Source organism: Salmo trutta, chromosome 24 (assembly GCF_901001165.1).
Source record: "Salmo trutta chromosome 24, fSalTru1.1, whole genome shotgun sequence".
Classification (NCBI taxonomy): domain Eukaryota; kingdom Metazoa; phylum Chordata; class Actinopteri; order Salmoniformes; family Salmonidae; genus Salmo; species Salmo trutta.
The window spans coordinates 30,211,456-30,231,540 of record NC_042980.1 but is presented as its reverse complement, the minus strand read 5'-3'; the positions used below and the strand labels follow the sequence as shown (position 1 = coordinate 30,231,540).

General features: G+C 45.9%; 1 protein-coding gene across 1 annotated transcript in view; it reads left to right on the top strand.

The window, feature by feature from the left end:
* LOC115161070 (ephrin type-A receptor 3) overlaps nucleotides 1-19,404 on the top strand; it is a gene marked incomplete in the record, with an annotated part of 118,163 nt that extends 98,759 nt beyond the window's left edge. Inside the window, 4 exon segments of the mRNA XM_029711784.1 lie at nucleotides 3,929-4,078; nucleotides 5,000-5,193; nucleotides 13,799-13,957; nucleotides 18,063-19,404. Coding sequence (XP_029567644.1) covers nucleotides 3,929-4,078; nucleotides 5,000-5,193; nucleotides 13,799-13,957; nucleotides 18,063-18,168 — 609 coding nt within the window.
* Nucleotides 19,405-20,085: the final 681 nt, after the last annotated feature.

Genomic DNA, 20,085 nt, shown 5'->3' with positions numbered 1-20,085 from the left:
ATATTCATCCAGAAACATCGGTATTAAAAAAAACTATTCTAAAAAGCAATCCGCAACAAAGCATGCTGGGAAATATGATGAGGCCCCTGCCATTTCTACGTAAATTAACGTAAATTAACTAAACGTAAATGAACTTAAAACAGTCGAGGAGCAGCAACACCACCACCTTGTTAACACTTCGCCAGGTGGTGTCAACCCCACTAGAATCAGCACTGTAACACTCACAACACTTTTTACCTCAACACCAAGCTTTTAACACCCGCAAATTTGCTGTGTATCTCTCACTCCCTTTCTGTTGCTCTATCTTCCCCTCGCTAGCACTCTCTGTGAATACACGCTGTCCATGAGACAAATCACCTCATATGTCACACACACGTGCACTAACACACACACCGATACACAAACGTCTGGCCTCTCAGCAGTGTGGAGTGGGACAGCCAGCACATAAATAAAATCAGGGTGAGATAACGCCAACATAAATGTTTGTGTTCTCCTGAAGGATCATGGGAAAGGAATGACAAACATAGTAGTAAAGCAAAATCAAGAGGGCTTTGTATCCAACCTATCACCATAACAGTGTGTGTGTGTGGGGGGGGGGGGGGGGTCAACTTGTGGCCTGACATTAGTATACAATGCTGTAATAACTGCTTTAGACCCCCATGTTAAATAAACACTCACCAGCTTTTACTTCACTCCCACAAACCCATGACCTAAAATATGCTAATAGACTTTCCCCAGTGTGTTAGTAGTAATAGAGCTGAGTTCTCATCCACTCTACAGTTATGAATCTATCAGACCCAGCAGGCCGTTGTCTCTCCCTCCCTCTTCTGTCAGACCACTATGCTGTTCTGTCAGGCACCATGTCTGTCTGTGTCTGAGTGGTGTCATACTGTACCTTCATTAGAGGTATAGTCCTTGTTCTCCTGAGGATGGCTGTGTTTATGCACACTCACCAGGGATTCAAGAGACAGAAGTGGATTTATTTATTTGTGTGTGTTTGTGCGCGAGTGTGTGCGTGCGTGCGTGTGTGCACATCCGTGTGTGGTGTGTGTGTGTGCACCTGTTCTTTCCATGACAGACTGACCAGGTGAATCCAGGTGAAAGCTATGATCCCTTATTGATGTCACCTGTTAAATCCACTTCAATTAGTGTAGATGAAAGGGAGGAGACTGGTTAAATAAGGATTTTTAAGCCTTGAGACAATTGAGACATGGATTGTGTACGGGTGCCATTCAGAGGGTGAAAGGGCTACACAAAAAAATGTAAGTGCCTTTGAATGGGGTATGGTAGTAGGTGCCAGGCACACTGGTTTGCATCAAGAACTGCAAAGCTGCTGGGTTTTTCACACTCAACAGTTTCTTGTGTGTATCAAGAGTGGTCCACTACCCAAAGGACATCCAGACAGCACTGGAGTCAACATGGGCCAGCATCCCTGTGGAACGCTTTCGACACCTTGTAGAGTCCATGACCCGATGAATTGAGACGGTTGTGAGGGCAAAAGTGGAGGGTGCAACTCAATATTAGGAAGGTGTGCTTAATGTTTTATATAGCCTAATAAGCAACTAATTCTAAAACACTGAGAAATATTGACATTTTCTAAACTACAAATGACATGATCCTCCGCTGGACTAGATTAAAAAGAATAGTGAACCGTCCCTTGACTGAAATGTAAAATCATGACCCTCCCCCATTATCCTCCAGGTAACCATTATATACATGTTGATCCGTCCCTTATTATTATCTATCCTAATGCCTAGTCACTTTACCCTGCCTTTATGTACATATCTACCTCAAATACCTTATTATTATCTATCCTGATGTCTAGTCACTTTACCCTGCCTTCATGTACATATCTACCTCAAATACCTTATTATTATCTATCCTGATGCCTAGTCACTTTACCCTGCCTTCATGTACATATCTACCTCAAATACCTTATTATTATCTATCCTGATGCCTAGTCACTTTACCCTGCCTTTATGTACATATCTACCTCAAATACCATATTATTATCTATCCTGATGCCTAGTCACTTTACCCTGCCTTCATGTACATATCTACCTCAAATACCTTATTATTATCTATCCTGATGTCTAGTCACTTTACCCTGCCTTCATGTACATATCTACCTCAAATACCTTATTATTATCTATCCTGATGTCTAGTCACTTTACCCTGCCTTCATGTACATATCTACCTCAAATACCATATTATTATCTATCCTAATGCCTAGTCACTTTACCCTGCCTTCATGTACATATCTACCTCAAATACCTTATTATTATCTATCCTGATGTCTAGTCACTTTACCCTGCCTTCATGTACATATCTACCTCAAATACCTTATTATTATCTATCCTGATGCCTAGTCACTTTACCCTGCCTTCATGTACATATCTACCTCAAATACCTTATTATTATCTATCCTGATGCCTAGTCACTTTACCCTGCCTTCATGTACATATCTACCTCTAATACCTTATTATTATCTATCCTGATGCCTAGTCACTTTACCCTGCCTTTATGTACATATCCACCTCAAATACCTTATTATTATCTATCCTGATGCCTAGTCACTTTACCCTGCCTTTATGTACATATCTACCTCAAATACCTTATTATTATCTATCCTGATGCCTAGTCACTTTACCCTGCCTTTATGTACATATCTACCTCAAATACCATATTATTATCTATCCTAATGCCTAGTCACTTTACCCTGCCTTTATGTACATATCTACCTCAAATACCTCGTGCCCCTGCACATTGATCTGGTACTGGTACTCCCTATATATAGCTTCATTGTTGTGTTAATATTTTTATTTGTATTATTATTTTTTAACTCTGCATCGTTGCGAAGGTCTCATTGGGAAGATCTCGTTGGGAAGGTCTCGTTAGTAAAGTCTCGTTGGTAAAGTATCGTTGAGAAGGTCTCGTTGGGAAGGTCTCATTGGTAAAGTCTCGTTGGGAAGGTCTCGTTGGGAAGGTCTCGTTGGGAAGGTCTCGTTGGTAAAGTATCGTTGAGAAGGTCTCGTTGGGAAGGTCTCATTGGTAAAGTCTCGTTGGGAAGGTCTCGTTGAGAAGGTCTCACTGGTAAAGTCTCGTTGGGAAGGTCTCGTTGGGAAGGTCTCGTTAGTAAAGTCTCGTTGGTAAAGCATCGTTGAGAAGGTCTCGTTGGGAAGGTCTCATTGGTAAAGTCTCGTTGGGAAAGTCTCGTTGGGAAGGTCTCGTTGGGAAGGTCTCGTTGGTAAAGTCTCGTTGGGAAGGTCTTGTTGGTAAAGTCTACACCCGTTTTATTTTGGCGCATGTGACAAATAAAATTTGATATGATTTGATTTGTGAGGGCGGAAGTGGTTTGTTTTCTGAGGGCTGTGTGTTTAGAGAGAGCTGGCCAGGAGTTGTGTAACTTGGCCAGGAGGTCGTTAGCTTTGGCTCCTTTCCCCTTTTCTTCTCTCCGCGCTTTTCTTTTCCTCTCCTCTGTTGGCATGACGCAGGCTAAGCCTTGAGTAAGTTCAGCAGCCCCCTGAGGGTAGGCACAGAGCAGGAGAAACACAGGGTCAGCCTACAGGCCCCCTCTCTACCTCTCTTTCCCTCTCTCTACCTTTATTCCTCTATCCCCTTTTCCCTCTCCCCCAGGAGAAAACAGTGGAGATGGAACAGTTCTGGAGGCTGGAGCTAGGACCTAGACCCCTCTCCCATCTCTCTTTCCCTCTCTCTTTATATCCATTTTCAGGTCAAACATAACCTAAAGCAAGTTATGAAGTCGGCTAAATGTATTTCTCCTTCTATTTCAGGATACCTTGTGATCCATTGTTGCTTGAAACAAATTACTTTATCTGTTCTCCCCCCCCCCCCCTCTCTCTCTCTCTCTCTCTCTCTCTCTCTCTCTCTCTCTCTCTCTCTCTCTCTCTCTCTCTGTCTCTCTCAGGGAGGTAAGATCCCTATCAGGTGGACAGCTCCAGAGGCCATCTCCTACAGGAAGTTCACCTCGGCCAGCGATGCCTGGAGCTACGGCATCGTGCTCTGGGAAGTGATGTCATACGGGGAGCGGCCTTACTGGGAGATGTCCAATCAGGACGTGAGTACACAGCTGTCGCCAAGAAGACCTAATGAACTTCCTGCTGAGAGAGGAAATGATGCGTAGAGTGACCAGGTGGTGGACTGAGCCTGAGGCCTGATGACCTGGACAAGGAATACAGCTCTAGCACCAGAGTTGACACACACGCACGCACACACACACACACACACACACCCCACAAAAATGCATCATTGTCACTTGAGCACTAGCGCTCAGAGAGAGAGAGAGAGACAGAGAGAGAGAGAGACAGAGACAAAGACAGAGACAGAGACAGAGAGAGAGAGAGAGAGAGAGAGAGAGAGAGAGAGAGAGAGAGAGAGAGAGAGAGAAGGAATTGAGAGGGAGGGCTTCTATTATGAGCGGATGCACAGTCAGCACTTCTGCCAGTACAGCACTGTTTCACTGCCAACTCCCCTGGACTATAATAACACCTCCATCTTTACCACCCACTGACACACTGTACTACCTCCTCCTATAGACTGTCCTGCTGCACACCTAATTATCTCTCTGGTGCTCTCTCTCATTCTCTCGCTCTCCCACTCCTCTCTCTCCCACCCCCTCTCTCTCCCTCTTCTCTCTTTTTCTCTGTCCGTCTCTTTCTCTCTCCCACTCCCCTCTCTTGCTCTCTCTCTCTCGCTTTCTCTCTCTCTCCCTCTCTTCTCCCTCTCTCTCGCACTCTCTCTCTCTCTCTCCCCCCTCTCTCTCTCTCTTGCTCTCTCTCTCCCACTCCTCTCTCTCCCCCTCTCTCTCTCACTCTCTTTCTCTCTCTCCCCCTCTTCTCTCTCTCTCCCTCTCTATCTCTAACGCTCTCTCTCACGTGCTCTCTCGCGCTCTCTCGCGCTCTCTCTCAAGCTCCCTATCTCTCCCCTTCCTCTCCCCCCCTCTCTCTCTCCCTCTCTATCTCTCCCTCTATCCCTCCAGGTTATCAAAGCAGTAGATGAGGGCTACAGACTGCCTCCTCCTATGGACTGTCCTGCTACTCTGTACCAGCTGATGTTGGACTGCTGGCAGAAGGAGAGGAACAACAGACCCAAGTTCGAACAGATCGTCAGCATCCTGGATAAACTCATACGCAACCCTGGGAGCCTGAAGATCACAGCCAACACCTCACCCAGGTACTATAAACATCTACACATCATGCTCTCAACCCTGACCTCTGACCCCTGAACCCTAACCAAACCCTGGCAGCCAACCCATCATCCAGGTACTATACACGGAGACAGGGTTTTATGGGATATCTTCATTTATACACCATCTTTACTATAAAGATCTAAACTTAACAGCTAGCCATACTTTGTTGTTTTAGTGTTAGTCTTTCTCATCCACTCAACCCCCAAACACCTGCCCCCCTAACTTACAGCTGTACCTCTCTGCTCCTCTCCCAATGCACCTGCCCCCCTAAATCACAGCTGCTCCTCTCTGCTCCTCTCCCAATGCACCTGCACCCCTAACTTACAGCTGTACCTCTCTGCTCCTCTCCCAATGCACCTGCCCCCTAAATCACAGCTGCTCCTCTCTGCTCCTCTCCCAATGCACCTGCCCCCTAAATCACAGCTGCTCCTCTCTGCTCCTCTCCCAATGCACCTGCCCCCTAAATCACAGCTGCTCCTCTCTGCTCCTCTCCCAATGCACCTGCCCCCTAAATCACAGCTGCTCCTCTCTGCTCCTCTCCCAATGCACCTGCCCCCCTAAATCACAGCTGCTCCTCTCTGCTCCTCTCCCAATGCACCTGCCCCCCTAAATCACAGCTGCTCCTCTCTGCTCCTCTCCCAATCACCTGGCTCTTTCCTCCCCTTAACGCCTAATCACTGCACCTGGCTCAATACAGATTGACATCGAACATATCCACTCCCCACGCGTTATATCCACTCCCCACGCGTTATCCAAGGCATTATGGGTCACGGCACATCCTGCTCATTAGTGACAGCAGTGACAGGAAACACTGTCCTCCACCCTGGGACTAGTTTATCCTTTCCTCGCTTTTAGTTTCTTTCTCTCTATCACACGCTTCCCCTTCTGCTGACCTTCAATATTACTGATGCTGTCTCTACCTCGCCGTCCAACCAAGGTGCAATACCTTGGTGGATCTATTAAAGATATAAACCACATTGAATCGCATAAGATATCAACCCCATATTATAATAGAGACCTCATAGAAGGTGTTCCTCCACCTCTGTGAATGTGTTAGGACATGATAGTGGTGTATAGGCCTATAGGGGAGTGTTGTATGTACAGTATTATGGGACAGACCCCTATAGGGGAGAGCATTTATTTAGTATGGGACAGACCCCTATAGGGGAGAGCATTTATTTAGTATGGGGCAGACCCCTATAGGGGAGAGCATTTATTTAGTATGGAGCAGACCCCTTAAGGGGAGAGCATTTATTTAGTATGGGACAGACCCCTATAGGGGAGAGCATTTATTTAGTATGGGACAGACCCCTATAGGGGAGAGCATTTATTTAGTATGGGACAGACCCCTATAGGGGAGAGCATTTATTTAGTATGGGACAGACCCCTATAGGGGAGAGCATTTATTTAGTATGGGACAGACCCCTATAGGGGAGAGCATTTATTTAGTATGGGACAGACCCCTATAGGGGAGAGCATTTATTTAGTATGGGACAGACCCCTATAGGGGAGAGCATTTATTTAGTATGGGGCAGACCCCTATAGGGGAGAGCATTTATTTAGTATGGGGCAGACCCCTATAGGGGAGAGCAGTATTATCTTTACATTGTTCTCATTATGGACCCAAACCTGATTGTATGTAGACCCAGTTAGTAGTGACATGGACCAAACAGAGGCTGTCATGAACAAACGCTTACTGTTTCCTGTGTACACAGGACGTTATGATCAGACTCAATCTGACCCTGTGTGATCAGGCCTCTGAGAATGGACGTTCAAAAGGAATGCTGGCCCATATTGACCTCAATGCTTCCCACAGTTGTCAAGTTGACTGGATGTCCTTTGGGTGGTGGACCATTCTTGATAAATGCGGTAACCTGTTGAGCATGAAAAACCCAGCAGCGCTGCAGTTCTTGACTCAAACCGGTGCCCCTAGCACCTACTACCATACCCCGTTCAAAGGCACTATAAATATTTTGTCTTGCCCATTCACCCTCTGAATCGCACCCATACAAAATCTGTGTGTAAATTGTTTTAAGGCTTAGAAATCCTTCTTTAACCTGTCTCCTGCCCTTCATATACACATATACATTGAAGTAGATTTAACAAGTGACATCACTAAGTTATCATAGCGTTTACCTGGATTCACCTGGTCAGTCTGTCATTGAAAGAGCACTCAGTGTATTATCTCCCTCTTTCTCTCCCTAAACGCAACACCTCCTGATATTCCTCCTTTCTCTTACTCTTTCCCTTTTACATGCTGTACAACATCCCTTATACTCTGTTTCTTCTTGTTTCCCTCCCTTTGTTTTGACCACCGTGGGACTGAGGCGCTGCTGTAGCCTGTGTAGAGTGGCCTTGGGCGGGCAGAGAGGAGGCAGGGAGGAAGGCTGGAGCTGGAACAGGGGAGAGAGGGAGGGAGGCTGGAGCTGGATGGAGGCTGGAGCTGGAACAGTGGAGAGAGGGAGGGAGGCTGGAGCTGGAACAGAGGAGAGAGGGAGGGAGGCTGGAGCTGGAACAGAGGAGAGAGGGAGGGAGGCTGGAGCTGGAGGGAGGCTGGAGCTGGAACAGTGGAGAGAGGGAGGGAGGCTGGAGCTGGAACAGAGGAGAGAGGGAGGGAGGCTGGAGCTGGAGGGAGGCTGGAGCTGGAACAGTGGAGAGAGGGAGGGAGGCTGGAGCTGGAACAGAGGAGAGAGGGAGGGAGGCTGGATCTGGAACAGAGGAGAGAGGGAGGGAGGCTGGAGCTGGAACAGGGGAGAGAGAGAGGGAGGGAGGGAGGCTGGAGCTGGAACAGGGGAGAGAGGGAGGGAGGGAGGCTGGAGCTGGAACAGGGGAGAGAGGGAGGGAGGCACTGGGTTGGTGGATCAGACGTTTCTGGTATTATGGAGACGTCGGCGCTCATAACGTTGACTAATGGTTTGTTAAGAAAGTGAAAATGGGTCCCTGGGAGTTTGCATGTAATTTTCCTGATTGGCTTTTAACACTGGGCTGAGCGCAGGGCGAGAGGGGTGGGAGGGGGATAGACGGAGGACAAGGTGATTTATGAGAGTGTGTGTGTGCCACTATACCAAAGGAGCAGCTGTGTTCGGCCTCACACACCTAATATGTCTCTGGGCTACCCTGACTAATGGAGATCCCATCCCCCACGGGCCCAGATCAAAGCTGTGGCTGGAGTGCGCTGTCTGGGGACCTGGGGTGAGAGTTTGAGTCTATGGGGCGAAAGGGAGAGAATCTTAGTGCAGGTGTACCTTAACAAGCCAAGGGCGAGTGTCGAGAGGGCTTGAATACAGGGTGTCCGAGCCGAGTAGGAGAGAAGATATGAGAAGAGAGGGGTTTGGGATTTGGATTTGATGAGTATGAGCATGAGCATGAGGGCTATAGAGAGGGGCCTGGGGCCTCATTTATCAACTGTGCTTACATTTCTTACAAAATTCTGGCGTACGTGGTGATTCTATGATTTGCGTGCTCAATAAATTATTGGGATTTATCAAACTGTTGCACGTAACATATCCACGTTTTTTATTGATAAATCAGAGCCATTCTGACTGCTACAACCTCGCCTGGAAAACAAAAAAGCCTTCATTTGCTGTATCATTTGGAAATGTTGGAACTGGGCCATGTCAATTTCTACAAATAAAGTACAATAGCACATTTCTGTAGAGGTGTGGCAGAATGTTTTCATCTTTTACGGTGACTTTTTCAAACAAAAAATGCATGCCGCCTATAGCGAGTGCCAAACACTGGCCGCGCATTCTGCATGTTTGATTGTCTATTCGAAACAATTTAAAAGTATATTTTGCAGCCCATACTTCTATGCAAAAAACTTGGTTCATCATTTTGTTCATTTTGTTCGTCAATACATGATTGTGTTTCTATCTCCTGTCTTGGAATAGGCTTAAATACGGTAGGCTACATTATCATGTCACGCTCCTATCTTACAGCAATACTGCAGCCTAGGCCTACCCATAGGCCTACCCATACTGGATAGATAGGGCAGCCATAGTCAACAGGTGGACCGCAGTCCGGATCCGGTCCCAGAACGGGGTTAATACGGACTGTGGGCCAGTTGGGCTTTCAATTTATTGTGGTTGGGAGTTGTAATAGTAGAATACACAAGGTGCAATTTCGAAATTTGGCAGTGCATGGGTAGTTTTTCTCTTGTTATGCCATTCACTAAATAATCTTAGAGAGCTATTTATAATCTGTCAGAAATGTTCAGTTGATCAAGTATCCCATGTTATCTAGGTAGGTAAAATAGGCGAAGCAGCTATCTAAATCTTGTAGTTCTTTATCATGGCCAGATTATGTGCCCATTGGGGCCTCGACCCCCAGGGGGCCCCATTGATTTTGTTGACTCACTCTGGTATCATATGAACACACATAAGACACAGCAAAATGTGTAGAATTGCAGAACATTTGCTTAAAAACTGCACCATTTTCTTTCCGCCAACAAGAGGGGTGTGAACAGTTTAGGGTCGCATGTATCTATCCAGACCTATGCTACCTAGGAAATGTGTATGACCGGACCTTCTCAAATAGTAGTTGAGTACCCCTCGTATAGGCTACCGCCGGTCTAGTTATTTTAGTAGTTGAGTACCCCTCGTATAGGCTACCGCCGGTCTAGTTATTTTAGTAGTTGAGTACCCCTCGTATAGGCTACCGCCGGTCTAGTTATTTTAGTAGTTGAGTACCCCTCGTATAGGCTACCGCCGGTCTAGTTATTTTAGTAGTTGAGTACCCCTCGTATAGGCTACCGCCGGTCTAGTTATTTTAGTAGTTGAGTACCCCTCGTATAGGCTACCGCCGGTCTAGTTATTTTAGTAGTTGAGTACCCCTCGTATAGGCTACCGCCGGTCTAGTTATTTTAGTAGTTGAGTACCCCTCGTATAGGCTACCGCCGGTCTAGTTATTTTAGTAGTTGAGTACCCCTCGTATAGGCTACCGCCGGTCTAGTTATTTTTGAGCATGCTTGGCTATTGAATGAGCGATGGATAAATAGTAGCCTAATATCTGTTGTGTAGTGGGAATAAACCAGTCATGTCAGAAAATCTGATTATGATTCCTTACCAATGGCAAATGCATCTATTTTATCATTAGGTTACGTTTGAATGTTTTTATTAGCATTCCATTATTAGAATTCCCTTGGTGAAACACCTCCATTTCCCCCAAAATAACAATATTTGCTTGTAATCCAATTCTCCAACCACTAGAAGTTGTGCGTAAGCAAGGTCTGAGATTTGTGTGGAGATACACACACTTTCCCGTCAAGTTAAAATTTGATAAATAACAGCCTTTGCAGGAAAAGTGACTTGTGTGCGTATGCACCTTTGATAAATGAGGCCCCTTGTAAAAGGGAAATGGGGAAAGGTAGGTGTTGAAAAAGGGATGAGCGAAGAGGGGAAAAAGGGGAGAGGCAGATGGCCAGATGGAGAGAGGAATGGAGGGGAGGAGGGCTGGGGGGTGGACTCTGGGAGAAACCCTGCAGAGCCATTTCAGTTCCCCTCACAGTGAGACCTGCATTCCTCTCCTCTCTTCTCCTCCTCTCCTGTCCTCCACCAAGCTGCCCAGATGTCAACCTCTCCCCCTCTCCGCCGCCTCCTCATCCCCATATCCTTATCTCCTCCTCTTTTTCTCTCCCTCTCTCCCTCTGCTCCTCTGAGGGCCTTAAAAACATGATACTACACAGCAGTGGTCTTTCAGAGGTCAGTGGAAACAGACAAAGAGAGAAAACTGAAAGAAAAAGGAGGAGAGATAAAAAGACAGGGACGGTAGAATTTAGCTTTGCTTTCTCACCTCCTTGCTTTTTTTCCATCATATGGAGAATTCTCTATTTTCTCAATCCTGCCGTCGGTAAGATGATAACTTACACAGGGGTTTCAGATACCAACTCCTCTCCATGACAACTAGCATGTTCTTTTTGTCCCCCTCCTTGTCTCTCATCCCTTGTTCTCTTCCTCTAGCGCTGCAGAAAACAAAGAATGAAACCACCAACAGAATCACACAGAGGGAAGATAAGGTCATCTATAGTTTACCTCTACACTGACACCATGACAGTTTTGGAGGCAGAGGACAGAACTTTACAGATCAATAGTCTCCTCATACATGACTGATGTTTAATCAGGGAGCTGTGTGTGTGTTTGCCTCGTTCCCTCCCTCCATCCCTCTCTCCTCTCTTATCTCTTCTGCCCGGTTGGCCCTCAGCTGTCAGACAGACCTCTGATGATCAGGAAGAGATTCAATCACATACCAGTCACTTAGCTCTCCCTTTCCTTTCCACTCCTTTCTCTATCCTCTTCCGCTTGTTCTAGCTCAAACTAGCTCTTGCTGTCCCCATGGTGAGCTGTCCGTCTGGTTGGCTGCTTAGTTGGGTCACTATGTTCCAGACAGACTGTCTCTCTTACTGCTTTGTTTACTTCCTTAAGTTAGCCTACTGAAATGAGTCATGGCAAAAAGATGTTCTAGAACCGTCTAGTAGTCTTACCTGTCCAATCACACACCGTCACAGAGCCAACACACACACCTCCCCACGACCCACAATGCATATTCACGTGCTGTGATGCAGATTTGTGTCATTATATATAATACACAGCCTCAGTGTGGACTTGACTTCCTGCTATTATGGTTCATTTACACAACTATAAGTATATGTCTCTATGGGAATACCAAGCTGGTTTCCTGTCCTGTATTGGCTTGTATTCCCTAGGCTGGGTTTTCCTGTGTGTGTGATCAGGTGATACGGTCCCAGTCGTTTGTTTTCTGACTCACTGGCTGATTTGACACACACATGTACACACACACATGAACACGCACACACACTCCCGAGTGACGCAGTGGTCTAAGGCACTGCATCTCAGTGCAAGAGGAGTCACTACAGTCCCTGGTTTGAATCCAGGCTGTGTCACATCTGGCCGTGATTGGGAGTCCCATTGGGTGGCGCACAATTGGCCCAGTGCCATCTGGGTTTGGCCGGGGTAGGCCGTTATTGTAAATAAGAATTTGTTCTTAACTGACTTGCCTAGTTAAATAAACAATAACCATTCTGAATGGCTCTGACACAACACCCATCATTGTTGAGTATGAGTCAGGGTTGTTGATGAGGTCTGAGTTGGTCTGACCTGCTCTGACCCTGCCTCATAGGGAGGTGGACTTGTTGATTTGGATGTTGATCGGATATGACTATAGCAACAGCTGCTGTGCCTGGTGTCCACTAAACAAAATACAAAACAACAAGGTTATTGGCTCAGGAGATGTGGGGAGTGTCTCCTGGTCTGGTTTTGGTTTAACAACCATTTGTCTGTCTATCTGGCCGGCCGGCTGGCCAGAGTGAACATGGTCAGGGTTATGGACAGACTCACAGACAGTCTGACTCATCATCTACAGATCTTAATTTCACCAGTTTCTCTCAGCAGGAAAATAATCCTGCAGCAACAGGAAATTATAATTATTATGTGTATGTCGTTCATGGACATTTTTGTCGGGGTTGATACATTTTTCGTTATGGCAAATCAAGTTTGCCATTTTAAAGTGGAAATTACCCAAACGTTAGAAGCCTTTTTAAACCTTGAATACACTACGATTTGCATTTTCTGCTCTGCAGAAAAATTTGCTGCAACAACAGAGTGATCAAATTAAGATATTACATCTGTACATCACTCTATCATCCACTCCTTCTCTCCTCTCTCCTTTCTCCTTCCCTCTCCTGTCACTCAAATCTCTTCAGAACAGTGCCTCCAGCCATGAAATGCTATTCCTACTAGAAATTATTGTTAATGGAACAGGATGAATTGTGATTTGATTTAATTATTTTATTCAGTTTATAATCTGATCAAGGTTGCACTATTGAAAATTCTAGTATTTTGAAGAGAAAATATTAATGTAATTATATGAACATTTATGCTTGTTTTGTTATATAATCATATTGTTAAGAGATGTCACATCTAAAACATAAATATAGAATCTACACTGTATGGTTTTTCATGTTACTTAAAGCCTGTCCAACATACGTGTTTGGAGCTATATTGACTTAATTTCCTAGAAACAGTGCAAACAGTCATATTGTAAAATCATCAGACTAGTCTGTATGATAACGTAAACATCACATTGTGTGTGTGGCTTTCCTTTCACTTGGGAGAGCTTGTCCATAATGCACAGCAACGGAACGGGTTTGTGGGTAGTCCCTTCTCTCCACAGGTATTTCCTTATGGGGAGACCCGTGGTGCGTGTGTGTGTGCGTATGTATGTACATTCGTACATGCTGTGTGCGTGGTTGCCTGCATTTGTGTGTGTGCGCATGGGGAAATGTGGTTTACAGCCTTTTGTTTTCGCTCTGTGCAGCATGTTATTTTATACTCTTGTTTTCTGGATAATAACTTTTTCTCTGGGCAGGCAGACAGAGTTGTCAGCTGAGAGGAGGGAGAGAGGAAGTAGGGATGGTATTATTTATGTTCCAAGGCTGACCAGCTTTCTGTGGGGACTGTACTGTGTCCCATGTCACCCCCCTCATCACGAGTAGTTCAGGCATGGCCACTGTTCCGACAGCTAACCATCCATATCCTCCCCCCTCTCCCTCCCCCCTCTCCCCCCCTCTCCCAGGCCAGCCAACCTGCTCCTGGACAGGAGTAGTTCCGAGGTGGTTCAGTCATTGGGAACAATGGGGGATTGGCTGGACAACGTGAGGACTCTGCCCTGTAAGGAGGCCTTCTCTGGGGTCAGCTACAGCTCCTGTGACACCCTGCCCAAGACCTCCGCAGAGTAAGACTGCTTCTTATGACGCTCTGTAGTAACACTCAGACTCACACTTACAGGACTCACTGAACACTTGCTGACAAACCAATGGTCAATTTGAATTTCAGTTTTTTGGCTTGTCCAACAAGCAAACAAAATGTAAGTTGTTGTATAACATGACTTAAGTTTGTATTTGAACGTGATCTAATATTTGAAGAGATATGGGAATGCCTAGACATTTTTGTGTCTGAGTGCAACAGGCTTAAAACATGACTTTTCCCTGAGAAAGTCTCTCATGCCACAGCAACCCAGATTTAATACACCTCACACACACCCCACCCCCACTGAGACGCCATCATGTTTACAATCTGCTCCCATTACTTGGAGGCACCGCTGTGGGTCTAATCTGTTAACCATGGACGGCAGCATTTGATTGTAATCTATAATGACAGAGCTTTAGCCACGCTCACTGGTACACACTGGTACACACACACACACACACACTGGTACACACACACACACTGGTACACACACACACACACACACACACACACACACACACACACACACACACACACACACACACACACACACACACACACACACACACACACACACACACACACACACACACACACAGAGAGAGAGAGAAAGACTCTCTAAGCTCCAGTTCTGACAGGATCTACAGCCTGTGAACAGCTTTAGTAGAGTGGATCTGGCAGAATCTACGATCACAACCCCCATGCACCCCGTGCAACTCATAGCAACCTCTCTCTCTAATAATAAACCTCCATTTGAGCTCCCGGCTCCTCCATGTTGCTCATATGGGCTTCATGGGAAATGCAGTGATTTGGCCCGCTGGAGGCTTTCTCTCCGTCCCTTTCTTTCTCTCTCATTTTCCTCTCTTCCTTTCCCTTCCTCTTTCTTTCTCTCCTCCCCTCCCTCTCTCTCAGCAGAGGATATGGCCTTTGCGGACCTGCTGTTGTGTTAATTGATGAGGTATTTGACAGTGTAAATAATTTGACAGTCATAATCAGGCTGATCAAAGCGGAGGTCTCTGTCTCCCTAACCCTCTGTCTCCCTAACCCTCTGGGCTCGACAGTGACTACAAAGCCTAACAAAAGGCCCAGGCAGTAATTACCACGTTGCCTTTTGTTCTGATGTCAATATAAATAATGAAATGCAAATAGCGTATGAAATTCCCTCCTCACTATGGCCTAGTTTAATTGCCTGAGAGAGAGCCTGATCTGTCCAACAGAACAATGCCTTAAAAGGAGAGAGGACTCTCTCTCTCTCTCTCTCGCTCTCTCGCTCTCTCGCTCTCTCTCTCTCTCGCTCTCTCTCTCTCCTTCTCTCTTTTGCTCTCTCCTCTCTCTCTCTTGCGCTCTCTCTCGCGCTCTCTCTCGCGCTCTCTCTCGCGCTCTCTCTCGCGCTCTCTCTTCTTCTCTCTCTCTCTTTCGCTCTTTCTCTCTCTCTCCTACTCTCCTCTCTCTCTCTCGTGCTTTCTCTCTCTTTTTTGCATTTTTCTTCGAACATTTAATCAATTAATTCATGTCATCAATGAAAGGATCCTTTTAACCAATCACTCCAGGCTTGCTTTGCAGACTCAGTAAAACCATGTACAGTATTGATGGAAAACATCACAGATCAACTGTACAGCTTACACATGGTTTCTGACAACAGATCATTCTACAGCATGTCTGATCCACCTCTTCTGGATCAGAACTGGATCATATGTATGTTTTAATCCTCTGAGGGTATAGCCCTGACACACAGACAGACCAGTCCCAGACTGGAGGATATACCAGTCTATTGATTAGTAGTGTCTTAATCCAGGTCTTTATATTCAGCAGGAAACTACCCACCCACACTCTCACTCTGACCTCTGTTTGTCTGCCAGACTAATCAAACCCTTATACCGCTCCTCAATCCACTGACACATCATGCTTATATACACTCTTAGAAAAAAGGGTTCCAAAAGGTTCTTTGGCTGTCCTCCTCTGTTGATAGGGTTCAACATCGAACTGAAAAGGGTTCTACCTGGAACCAAAAGGGTTCTACCTGGAACCATTTTACATTTTAGTCATTTAGCAGACGCTCTTATCCAGAGCGACTTACAGTAGTGAATGCATACATTTCATTTCATGCATTGTTTTGTACTGGTCCCCCGTGGGAATCAAACCCACAACCCTGGCGATACACACACCATGCTGGCGTTGCAAACACCATGCTCTACCAACTGAGCCAACTGAGCCACAGGGAACCAAAAGGGTTCTACCTGGAATCAAACATGGATCTTCAAAGGGTTCTCCTATGGGGACAGCCGAAAAACCCCTTTAGGTTCTAGATAACACATTTTTTTCTAAGATCAAATCAAATCAAACTTTATTTGTCACATGCGCCGAATACAACAAGTGTAGACCTTACCGTGAAATGCTTACTGACAAGCCCTTAACCAACAGTGCAGTTCAAGAAGAGTTAAGAAAATATTTACCAAATAAACTAAAGTAAAAAATAATAAAAAGTAACACAATAAAATAACAATAACAAGGCTATATACAGGGGGTACCGGTACCGAGTCAATGTGCGGGGGTACAGGTTAGTCGAGTGTAGCTACTGATCAATTGACAAAGATGTGGGTTTAAAATTGAGGTTCTGGTAGTTCTGAGGCTGGGTGGTCCAGCCTGAGGCATCAGACTTCCTCTCCTCTCCCGTTTTCTTTACTGCCTCACTTCTGTTGACACACAGCAGCAGGAATGAAGCCTCTGTGTGCTCTCATAGTGAAGAGCCTCTTCATTCAGAGTTCTAGATGAGACAGTCCTTTCTGTCTGACTAACAGGAAGCTGCTCACTGTAAACACTTCCAACATATCCATTATGGTTCTCATTGGTCATGTGGAATATAGTGGTCAGGAGTTTGGGCCCTGGTCTACTTAAACCTGATAGATGATGAGCTCCACTTTAAAACACTTCAAAATGGAAGGGACAGAACACAGTCATTTGTTTTTATCCATTCACTGCTGAGACTGTTTTTTTAATTTATGTCATACTTTGTGTTCATGTTTTATGCAGTTTATTTAGCATTTGTTTTGATTTGTAACGTGTTGTTCGTGGTGTTAATGCTGTGTACCCATACTCCTTTTTGAGAGACTGTTGCCAGTATGGCTGTGTGAACTTATATTCCCATTCCCTGGCCCTGCGTCCTGCCTGTCTGTACTGTAGAATCTGTCTGACGGAGGTCCACCACCACCACGTCACAGCAGCCACCTGCCCAGAGTGGGAGCCTTCAATGGGGATCACCACCCTCTAACCCCCCCTCCTCCTCCCTTCAAACTCCAGAGACAACGGATGGTGGGTGGACTGCAGTACACTGTCTGGCTGCCCTCCAAACTAGAACCCCCTGCTTGCATTCAAATAACTTTATAAGGACTTTTCATGTATTGTTTTTCATGTGCACCCTACAGACTAGCAGAGAAGCCTGTTGCACTAAAACTGAAGCTCAATGTGAAACCAAAGCTACATTATGTTAACTGAGTGGGTTTGAGCTGTGCTGTTTGTAACTCCGATCTGCTTCACTAATATGCTTCTATAACAACAGTCACCTACAGAAGCAGAGATGAAGATGTCTTGTCCACTGCTGGACCTAATATCACCATGCTGCTACATACAGTCCACTAGATGAAACATAACACACTCTTTGAAGTTGTGTGTCTTTATAGAATGATGTGTGTAACCCATACTGTGTGCCGATGTTGTGACAAAGCATGCCTTAACCATTTGTTTTATTATGCATTTGTTATCCACCTATTTGTACCAGTGCTGGTCCCTTCCAAAGACACACACACACACACACACACACACACACTAGACACACACACACCACTTCAGACTAAGCAATATACCAAAAACTGCTCAAGGCCACTCTGCCAGCAGCTGACTAGAGATTCTGGCAGCCCATCGTCCTTCTGGGAAATGTGGTCCTGTGTGATTGACAGGCCAGCGGAAGGGGGAGGGGATGGGCATCACTGACGGCATGCCATTAATGTCACTGTCTTACACTGAAGCACTTACTCTTACTTTCTCTCTCTTTCTTGCTCGTTGTCTCTCTCGCCCCCTCCTCTCTCTTTCTGCAGGGACCTAAAGAAGGTTGGTGTGACTATCGTCGGCCCCCAGAAGAACATTGTGAGCAGCATCAAAGCACTAGAGAGCCACAGTAAGAACGCCCCTGTCCCAGTGTAACTCGACCGAGCCTCTAGAGACTGGCTGTCTGGCTGACTGGCTGACTGTCTGCCCTCTGGGCCCCGTTCCAATCTGAATGAAGCCCCTCTGGGCCCTGTTCCAATCTGAATAAAGCTCCTATGGGCCCCGTTCCATTCTGAATGAAGCCCCTCTGGGCTCCGTTCCAATATGATTTAAAGCGTCTCCCCTTCAGTTCCTCCCTCCAGTCCAGTGAGACCTCTGTGAACGTTTCAATGACGTTCCTTCCACAAGGGAGGCTTCCCCTTGCGAGGGGTAGTGATGGGGAGAGGAGGGGCTCATTGGATTAGAACAGCCCTCTCATCTCTCTAACATAGAGGAAGGAAGTCCCAAACTAAAGGAGGAAGTAGACGTTAGAAAAGTGGTGCAGCGGAGGGCGACTGCCCTGGAGATCGACGCTCCACACCAATGCTGAGATGCCTTACTGAGAACAGGAGAGGAGAGAACCTGGCCTTGGACCTTGGGGGCATGGCGATAAAGGGCTGGTGCTGGGACTGGATAACGCGGGACAGCAGGGCCCTTTGTGTGACCTATAGTGGTAAGGGGCTCGTTGAGAACTGATCCAATCGTGATCCTGTGGATTTGACTGACAGCTCTTTAACTCTGGAGAGGGGGGCCTTAAATGCCTTGAGTCGAATAATGCAGTCAGCAGCAGCAATCCACTCACATCAACCTGGAGCAGACAGAAACAGACCTGGAGATTCATTCATGAACTCTGAGATGCTGGACTTCTACCACTGAAGACCCCACTCTCTCTCACAGAGAAGGACTGATACCACTCTGTGTGTCTGTGAGTGCGTGCTCCTGTGTTACTCAAGAGAAAGTCAGCTTGGGAAAGAAGCCAAACCATTGGATGGGCACCCAGACTACAATAAGCCATGTATCCCCTAGCTACAGCCTACAGTCTGAAAAGAGTTGATGTCAAACAGAAAGCAATAATCACAACAATCAGTTATGAGTTTGATCAACCAGAACCAAGTCTCACACAGTTTGCTCTGATGGTTCACAGGACATATCAGACCACATACAGAACTGTAATTAACTGCCACAAGTCTGCTTATTATACAGTTCATGATGATACATCACTCCAAGCTTCCTAATTCCAACCCCTAGTGTGACATCTCAGTATGTGTTATTCATTCAAACTAAAGCAGGATAGAGAGAAAAGGAGAGATTGAGAGAGAGGTAGAAGTAGAGAGAGATGTGGAGGGAAATGCAGAGAGAGACAGACAGAGAGAGACAGACAGAGAGAGACAGACAGAGAGAGAGAGAGAGAGACAGAGAGAGACAGACAGAGAGAGACAGACAGAGAGAGACAGTCAGAGAGAGACAGACAGACAGAGAGAGACAGAGAGAGAGAGAGAGAGGTAGAGAGAGAATACCTTGCAACTGACTACTCCAGAGCATATTCTGCTCTGTAAGGTAGATAGATTACACTCAATGACACTATCCCCAAGCTCTTCTAATGCCTTCTTCCAGCGGCGCTGGAGATCTCACAACTCTCTGGAAACAACGAGTGTGTGAGTGTAATACATCTCTGGAGCAGACAATGATTCTCTCTGATCTGAACAATGGTGCGTGTGGATGCGTGATAGCACCCCATCTGTCCCTTGCCCGCCTGTTGCCCTTAGCTGCTGTTGCGTGTTCTATTAGCATGTACATATGTAAACAACCATGTAACTATAGTTACTAGCAGTACAGTCCCTTCCATAGCCATCCCTTTGTACAAATGTTTCTATGTATAAAAGAATGAACAAAAATATCTGTGCAACGTTTTAAAAAGGCAACAATTATTTGTATTATATTTGCTGTTATTTTGTATTATATTTGTTTTTTACATTAAAAAAAGCAATTATAATAACCTATTATTTATTTGTTAACATATACAGTGCATAAGTG